The sequence below is a fragment of the Orbicella franksi genome, chromosome 1 (assembly GCF_964199315.1).
Source record: "Orbicella franksi chromosome 1, jaOrbFran1.1, whole genome shotgun sequence".
Lineage (NCBI taxonomy): Eukaryota > Metazoa > Cnidaria > Anthozoa > Scleractinia > Merulinidae > Orbicella > Orbicella franksi.
The window spans coordinates 29,210,420-29,219,939 of NC_138145.1; the positions used below are offsets into that span (position 1 = coordinate 29,210,420).

Below are 9,520 nucleotides of genomic sequence, written 5' to 3' on the forward strand. Positions count from 1 at the left end.
TTTTACTTAGTTATCCGCGTTTTAAATCAAAAGCTACACTAGGTGACCGTTCTTTTGCCTGTACTGCACCGAAACTTTGGAATGCGCTACCATTTGACATAAGAAGCGCCAGCACTGTTAGTATTTTTAAAACCAAGCTAAAAACTAGCCTTTTCCGTCATTTTTATCATAGTTGTTTTTGTTATTGTAAGTTTACTTTTAATTGTAATTTAAGCTTTTTAAAATCATTGTAAGTTTACTTTTCATTGTAATTATAGCTTTTTAGCCTTTTTATTCCGTTTTTAATCTAGTCATGCGCATTTGAACATTTATTAAATTTGCGCATTATAAATATTATTATAATTATAATAATTATTATTATTGTTATAATAAATAATAATAATTATTATTATTATTATTGTTATCAGAAATCTAAGGGAACCTCAGAATAATAGCTTTTCAAAGTAAAAAAAAAAACACCAGAGAAAATAATCCGCACCCTTAAGTTGCAGAGCAAAAAATATGGCTCTAGTCAAGTGTGTCACTTGAACCACACAAGTACGCACGCATTTGACATTCATGTGACTTGTCGAGCGAGGCGTGGATAAATTTTTCTGGCCTATTCTGCTTGATGATAGTGCTCTTAAAAAATACGAATTTTTTAAGAAATCTCTCTCATTCATACTGATTAACCATATGATTCACCCTCGTAAGCTAAATTTATAAATTGATTCTACTCATTTATTAAATCCATTTTGAAATCACTGGCTATCCTTGCAATCTGATTGGCTCTCAATGGTGCGATTTATTCACGAATCGTACAATTTTTTGCTCTAAATCGCATCTTTTTCTCAGCCATTGAGAATGGGACAGTAAAACAAAACAACAAATTAGATTTCAATATTAGTCTAAAGTAAAGAATAAAATTTCAGGAAAATGAAAGGCAAAAAGCCATTGTGTGGAGAATTTAGCAACTAGTATTGCCAAAACTTTGTTGTTATTGTGGGGTTTTTTTCCAAAAAACTTGACGAATGTAATTAATTACAGTTTCTAAATGACGATTATCAGCTCCTTCAGGCTGAACACCTACTTTAATGGAAGTTTCCAACCTTCAGTGTCCATTTTGACGAATATTTTGGCGATTTTTCTTCAACATCTGCTCAAAATCCGTATAATACCGAGTCCAGTAAAACATAAACAAACGAAAACCACACAACAACAAATTCAGGGCCATCTCAAGAAGATAGATGTTTCCAGGTTTCTGGTAGTTTCAAACAAAGCAACAAAAGAGCTCAACTCTGTCGCTGTGAATAAACATAGTCAAAATACACCCCGCTCCACAAAACAGTGAATGAATGAACGTCTTACGAAGCTGGTGTTAGTCCCGCCATCTTGGAAATATCTTGAAACAAATGGCGCCGCAAGAACTTGACAAGGTCCTGAGTATTGAGTCCTTCGCCGAGGTTATAAAAAGAAACGGAGATGATAACGAGCTGGACTCCCTTAAAATCATGCCATTAAACGGTATGAAAGAAAAAAAACGTACCATCCACTGGGCATCGTGCACTCGAGGGAGTTTCACAACTCAAAAGAAATCCATCGCAGAATTACGCAGGATGCACCTTCAAATTCCTTCTCCAAAGACAATGAAAAGTCTCAGCCTCAACCACAGAAGAAAGAAAGACCTTCCATCATTGATTCAAGCGACGAGAATTGAACTTTTATACCTGAAGCAGACTATTTTCGTTCTGACTTCAAAACCGCTTGTTTCTTTGTCATGCTCGGATGAGTTTTCATCACATGACATCGTTTTGCATACTAAATGAGACGTAAAGGCGTTTCCGGTTCCTCTTTTTTTTTTGACAAACCGGCTACTGGAACAATACACCAAAAGTCTAAAAATTAAGGCAATAAAATTGTGCGATTTCAAAATGGATCTAATAAAGTGGCAATTGAACTTCATGTCGTGCAATTTTGGTCTGAAATCATACTTGTGATTTCAAATCGAACTCGCACTGCGCGCTCGTTCGATTTTGAAATCACGCGTATGATTTCAGACCAAATTGCACTCCACACAGTTCAATTACCATTGTAAATTTCTTCAGTTATTCTGCCGGCCTAGCTTGACGTTGTAATAAACAGCCAAAAATGGTCCATTCTTTGAGAAATTCTGCTAACAGAGCTTTTATATCGCAGACTAAATTTTCAGACCAAATTTCAATTCTCTTTAATTTTTCGACTCTGATAACAACTTGTTTTGAAAGCTGACTGCAGGTTGTGCTCAATGTATAGCTAATGACATGCTACATCAAGCTATTGACGTGATTGTAGTATTTTGTTATTTTTTAACTATTTTTCTTTTTAAAGAGCTCTTATCCATATATGGGGCTTGGTTTGCTTGGAACCAACGGGAAAGGAAGTGAGATCGATGGATCGTGAAAACGAGGTTGCGCTTCCGCCCAGACGGTCAGCTGCGAAAAACGTGCCCCATTACGAATGAACTTAACACCTCTTACCGCATATATTTTGTTCTTTAAAAAGATTAATCGAAAATTTTGTAAATAAAGTTCCCCCTTAAATTTATGTGTCAAGATTCTATTTTTACATCATTCCGTCAGTTTTTTCGGTTTTGGTTTTATTACTACATGTAAACTCTGATCGCTGAAACGTATCTAAAACCGGAAGTTACGCTCGGGATTAAATCTGATTTGAATGACTTATTATTTTGCTTCGCAAAATGTAAATATTGAACTTGTCTAAGCGTGGTCTGAAAACCGCACAGTCTGACAGGAATCAAATTTCCTTCACGTTTCTTCGAATATTTTCCAAAAATACCCCTCCAGTGCTTTGAAAGCATGTTTTCGCAGCCGCCCAAGGTATTGGTTGTGCTATTTCTTCGCATCATCCCGTGTTTCACAGTTCCTTTGAGTGATTTCTATCCGTACGGAGTCAGTGAAGGCGACACAGCACTTCCTGCTAATGACGACGACAGTTCTGGAGAGATTTCAATTTCAATTCTTTTTCCGTACTTCGACCGGAACCACGATTCTTTATTTGTGAGTAAATATGCCTTATTAATTATTTGCATATTGTAAGATTTCCAATGTTACAGCCTACGTTTATTTAGTAATGTTGCAAGGATCTTGAAATTATGCATATGCATTTTAATCTCAATGTTGGTGTGCATATTCAAAGTCACGATCTATAACTGCTCGTGCTCACTGCTCACTGATTTCGAAACAACTGGAACAGGCTGAAATCTGTCTAGCAATCTCTAGGCTTACAAATGCTTAGAGTTGAAATTCTTAGGAACGGCTGAAATTAAAAAAAGCGATAAAAAATTCGCTATTCATCTTTGTTCTTTTGGTGGTCTAATAGCTCAGTGCAATGTCGCAATTTTGTTCCGCTTCAATTATTTATCAAAACGCTCCTTTTATCATTAAAAACAGCACATGGTTTGGGTCAGGCAACTTTATACTTCAGCACGCACGACGTCGAGATTTTGATTGTCAAAGAAAATCACTTTAAATTCTGACGTATTTTCGGCGAATTGTCGACATCAAAAAGCTTTTCAGTGCGTAATGTGGACCTGCGTGATGAAAACAAATGTGATGGTTTACGAAATCCTGCAATATTGATTGTATAGATTATATTAAAATGCAACACTCACTCCCAACACCCCCTCCCTCCCCCCGTGCAACGATCAGCAAGTAACGGGGCGTCTAACGCAACACTTGATAAAACTCTGTGGAGTCTGCGAGCGGCGAATCTGCCTCAAAAAGTTGTATTAGCGAGAGGCGACGACGCCATTTTCGAAAATTTTGTGCATTTGCGCGCTTCTTTCGCCGTGACGTCATAATGGCCATGATCATAGGGTCAGCCAAATCTGACGTGTTCACCTCTCCCTTCTGCAATTTCTCCTGGCCTGCAGCTTTTATATTGTTATCACAGCGAGTCTTGTCGACAGTGAAAAAGATACAAAACTTTGAGCGCACACTGTAAACTTAGCTTTTAAACTCCGCTCATTTGTTGGATAGTTCTCAGTTAATATTATATATTGTGCCAAAGCCAAACTGAACTTGCACACGGTGTGAAATTGTTGTTGTTTCGTGAAAGTTCATGCTCGCAAGCGGCGAGCCAGTGGCAATTTACGTTACGATGTGCCCTAAGGCTAAAACTAAGCAGCTTTTGTGTTGCTGTAGCGGTGTTCTGAGGACACCAACTTCTCAAGTTTGTTGAATTGATGGGCTTGAACCGTGTGAATCGGTATGTCAACGGCATTTCGATCAAATTCGTCGGGAAGACAAGCTCGTGTTCGTCCACTTGTTCGATTGGGGGCACTCGCGTAAGTAAACACGGTCATCCTGTCTCCACTCGGTATCACCGAATTATGGACCAAGTTGGCCGAAATCGAAGCAGTGCTTCGTATAAATCTTGGACACGTTGGTGTAACAAGTGTAGGACTGAATCCCTAAAAGGGTTCAAAATCTGGCCTCAACTCGGGGAAGAATTCACCGAGGTATGTTTTATCATAAAATATCCAATTTTAATTATACTGTACTTCAGTAAGCTTGAGGCTGGCGAAAATAAAATTTTAAATTTTCATGTTTATTATTGTTTCTTTGTTTCTTGTCATAATTTCGAATTGTTGCAGTTCTGTATTTTGCTTTTAGCGCCTCTAAAGTGTGAAAATTATTTTAAACTAGTTGCATAGCTATTAGAGTTTAGAAAAAAAAGCTATTTAGCTATTAGAAAAAAACACAAGAAGTACATTACATCTGATCATCTTAAGATGGCAGAAGACATGGAATACAAAGCTGTTAAAAGGGTAATTAAAAATAAATGCATATGTTATTGCAAGACAATAAAAATACCATAAAATCTGGGTAATAACAACTTCCAATTAAAACTCAATAAATGAATTTCATTTTTAGTTATAAATAGGCTATCCCCCCTGTATTCACACAGCAATCTTCTGATTGTAAGGCCACCCAGATAATTTCTGACCACATTACCTTAGAGCCCGAGGCTCTGTATAACTTTCTAAGATTAATATTTGTTTACATATTACTATTATCTGGATTTCCTAATAGAAAACTTCTTCTATTGTACATTTTTTTTCTATTTTGGCTTGGCAAAAATCCTTTTAGATACTGTCCATGGATGATTTCCACAACATCAATGCTGTAAAAACACCAACTGAGAGAACAGTGACCAATGCTCTCCATATGGCAACTCCTCTCCTGAACATTCAGCCATCTGTTGATGGTGGGGAGAGGCAGGGGGCAAGAGCCCGGGAGAATATGGGGCAGGAGCCTGGGAGAATAGGGGGCAGGAATCCAGAGAGAAATGCAAAATGCTAATTTTTGTCATTCATTAAGGCTTCAAATACTTTCAAAAACAAGAACTGAAAATGTTACTTGACTTTCATTTAGTGTCTTTAGAGACTTCTAGGCCGATGGGCAAAGAAAAATTCACCCTTGGGCTCAAAATGAGGCCCAAAATGAAACCCTTTGACAATGGTTACATCATAGATCATTCACTTGAAAGATATGGGTAAGAGTAGCAAGGCTGAAAACGAAGGAAAAGGAAATGCCCAAGGGGTGTGCAGCTAAATGACTTAGATGTGTTTTGAGTCTCTTAATTTACAGGGGACAGGAGCAGGACGAACAAGGGTGGGAGTCAAGAGATAGAGGTATGGGAAGTGGGAGAACAGGGTATGGGAAGTGGGAGGTTCTGACTCCGCTGTCTCTTCCCCCACTTGATGCATACCTTGTCCCTAAGTAAAAGGTAAAGTCTGCATTGAGCCAAGTGGCCCATCAGGCCAGGCTTATCTCGGGTTCTGTAGCATGAACTGACTAGGAGTATTTCTATTAACCCCTGCTGGATAGGATGCTAGTCGATCACAGGGTTACCCCCAGCATTATATTCACCAGTACCCATATGTACACCTTTGTGGAGAGAGGCACTGTGAGAGTGAAAGTGTCTTGCCCAAAAATACAACACAATGTCCTTGACAAGGGCTCAAACACGGACCGCTCGATCCATTGCTGAGCGCACTGACCACAAGGCCACCACACCTCTCACCTTGTCCCTTAGGCCTAACCTTAACCCTAAACCTAAAAAAAGGAGTCTGTAGATTTCAGTCAAGTTTATCTCTTTTATCACTTGTGTGTTTGAGACAATTTCTAATTTCCTCGCTTTCTGCCATTCAGTTTACAGTACCAAAGCCTGATTTTAAGTGATTCGCAACTACTGACGGAACTTGTTTTTGCAACTTACAACTTCAGACTTTGCACAAAATTTCTCACTGGAGAAAAGCAATGTTATAGAACTTAAGCGATGAACTAAATGCAATAAATATTAATTTGTAAGAAATGTATCTGTTCTTTAATACATGCTTTTGTGTCTAGTATCTGAGTTGGATGTAGCGAAGATATATTACCAATGGTTTGTAGACGACAGTAAGCCAATTCAGAGACACAGTGGCATAAACAAACCCACTTGTTAGCCAAATATCACAGGAAAAAAAATAAATACATATAATTATATAATTTATTGCCATCAGGTGCTATGTCTTGTAATAAAGTGGTTACAAGTTAAGTAAGAATCTTACAGAAGGGAGGATGATACAATATTATGACTAAGGGGATCATAATTAATTTCTTATTGATTCAATGCACGTGATATGTACATGTCTGATTCATTAAGCACATACAATGTAAAAATTATTTTGTAGTAATTGAGCAAAGCTCATCTGAATTAAATTAAATGAAAGGAAAAACAACAACAGTCAATTATTTATATCAGTTTATACATGTAAGATAGGGAAATAGAAATCGAAAAGCTTCACATGCTTGAGTAAACAAAATAAACTAGTGGGTTTCATTGAAGAGTTGATTACTGCCTCTCTGAAATGTTGAATGTCTTTTCAGCATCAAAAGATGTGAAACTTGACCACATCCCATAAGTAGAAGCGGTTTCGTGTAACCAAATTCAGGTGTTTAGGCATTTTAAAATATTTAATTACCTGTGCATACATGTACAAGGAAACGGTCTTGAAAATTTCCATGTACTATCAACATGTAATCGATGTAAACAAAAGAGACCTCAAGCGAGGAAAAATTGTCTATGAACCGAACATATTGCGCGGTCTTGAATGTTTTCAGTATTTCCAGCGTTCGCTGCGGCCAACAAATCACAATATTTTCGATTTCTACTCCCTTCGCAAACGCCACCATTATATATAAGTGTAGGCTTAAACAATCTTTAAAGTGCCACTGAAACGAAATTTTCGTTCTCCCTTTTATTAGCCCAATTTGTAGTTTCAAACGTGCTTAAAATAATGGTGAACTTTATTTCTGTCAAATCCTAACGGAAAGTGCTTTTTTTAGCTGCTGAAATCGACTTTTTGGAGCAAAACTGTGTCCGGGCTCTGGAACCGAGTTTAAGGACCTTGTGACGTCACTGGTTGTATTCACGCAAGAAGCGCCATAGATTCTCTCTTGTTTTCACTTGATTTATTAAGTTCATTCTTCATATTGTCGATACCTGCTAGTTTTCTACCTTGTAATTTCTGTCCAGTCTTGACAGGAAATACATATCATGAACGTTGGAGGGCGCCAAAGAGTGTAGATTCACCAAAATAAATGCTACAGATTAGAACAGTACTCGATTGGAGATTTCGAAGACGAGTGTGGCAACTTTTATATCACGTCCTAAAGCCTAAACACGATAATTCGTCGTCTGTTTTCAGCCTGGTTCTGAGATTTGGATTCTCACGTTCATCTAAGGTCTGTTACACAAGGTTCGAATATATCCTCGGCAACTTTACTGCAGTAAAAGCCGTAAGCGCATCAGCCATCCGCACAATCACGAAGTTATTAACGGTCCACAAGCTTTGAGTGGAGTACTTCTTTGCACACAGAGGGCATCTTTTTATGATACTAATAAGTGAGAGTTCCTGTGGTAGACAAAATGTATCTTTGAAAATTGTGATCCGCAGCAGGGTTTGCTTTATCGCCGCACACGCATCAGTGTAAACAAAGCGGGAATTTCGCTTCTCTTTTACACGTATCTCCCAATTGCAATATTTCACGGTCGATGGATTACTTTGAGTTCTTTAGCACGTACTTATGTCTATGATCTTCATTTAATGGTATCCAAGTTCAAAGCAATTCGTTAAACGTCACTAGTTTACACTCCTTTCGAAGGTTTATTAAACAGAATTTGAACTAATTTGCATATATCACCTTTCGCCGCCGACATTGTCACGCTTTCTCTTGTTTCCTGAAAACATACCTGTAGGGTCATGACAGCTTAGTTTACCTTTATAGTTTAAATTCGCTCCCTCATGTGAAAGAAGAGGGTTTCTTAAATTGTTGCTGTTTTGATAACTTGTAGGATGTAGCAGATACAACTGAACTAAAGGTCACTGTAGCACAATCTCGTCCGCAGTGAAACTCACAAAGCGTCCGGTTTTCTCGAAGCGAAGCGACTCGAAACTCGAAGCGTTGTTGCTGCGATTCGTGCAGCAGCAGTCCGGATAATATTTTCAGAAGCCGCTTTCTCTTGTTTTCATGTCTTTTTTACTTTATGAGTGTAGATACTGTTTAATTGAGTGGTGGCCATTTCACCAAGAGTCCCGATCGTTTTGCGATCTAAGAAGTCCCAGTCGTTTGCTTGCTTACATAAAATATCCTGCAAATATCCAATTAATAGACTGGAAAGCCCCAGGATCGACTCTCCACCTCTTCATGTCTAAGGCTACTGTTATTATCTGCTTTACAGCTCTGAGATGTCCTTAAGATGTTTTTTGGGGGGCTTCGAACAGTATTCTCTTCTCCCATAATCACTCTAAATTTTCAGCGCGGCATGAGAGTAATACAACCAGTGACGTCACTAGGTTGTTTTGGCCGCGCCAAGATGGCCGCCAATTTTGGGCTTAACCAGCCAACTTCGAACGGCTGAAAAAGCAGTTTTCGCTTACCGTATGCGAAAAAAAAGCCTGCAGTGTTTCCAAGTAAGGTTGAAACTTAATTACTAAGCAAAAATCTCACATACAAAAATTTCGTTTCAGTGGCACTTTAATGGTAGAGAAATATCTTGTGAATGAAATGAACAAATGTTTTATTCTGACAGCAAACGGCAGGTACAAAAAAATTATGTCACCTGTTCCAAAAGGCGCAGAAAGTCGGAAAGGTGATAGAAACGCCAAACAAGCCAGTCTTTAAAGACAAATTCTTATCAAAGTTTCTTTGACGCGTTGCGAAATATAATCTAAATGAACAAGCACCACATGTCGGCGAAAAGTGAGTGTGAATAAAACGGTCCCGACTTACATGTACCTTAACCACTTCATGCAAATTACACTTTTAATCCAACTAGTCTTCAAAATCCTTGCAAAAGCTTCATACAGAACCAATCTTCTGCTTTGCTGGATACCCATCGTTGTTTTCGACAATTCTGAGGCGAGGGCGACTGAAGCAACACGATCCAGGCTCGAGTCAGCAAACTACACATTACTCCACACAAAATGACT

The 9,520-nt window shown here is 38.3% G+C and overlaps 1 protein-coding gene across 2 annotated transcripts in view; it reads left to right on the top strand.

The window, feature by feature from the left end:
* The first annotated feature begins 2,721 nt into the window (after positions 1–2,721).
* LOC145501848 (complement receptor type 1-like) overlaps positions 2,722–9,520 on the top strand; it is a 37,154-nt gene continuing 30,355 nt past the window's right edge. The window contains exon 1 of one of the 2 annotated variants that reach the window (XM_081481244.1): positions 2,722–3,035. In XM_081481244.1, the coding sequence (XP_081337370.1) occupies positions 2,835–3,035 (201 nt within the window). In that variant the 5' untranslated portion in view covers positions 2,722–2,834. The remainder of the gene's footprint in view (positions 3,036–9,520) is intronic. The other variant, XM_081481235.1, reaches the window with a different exon arrangement.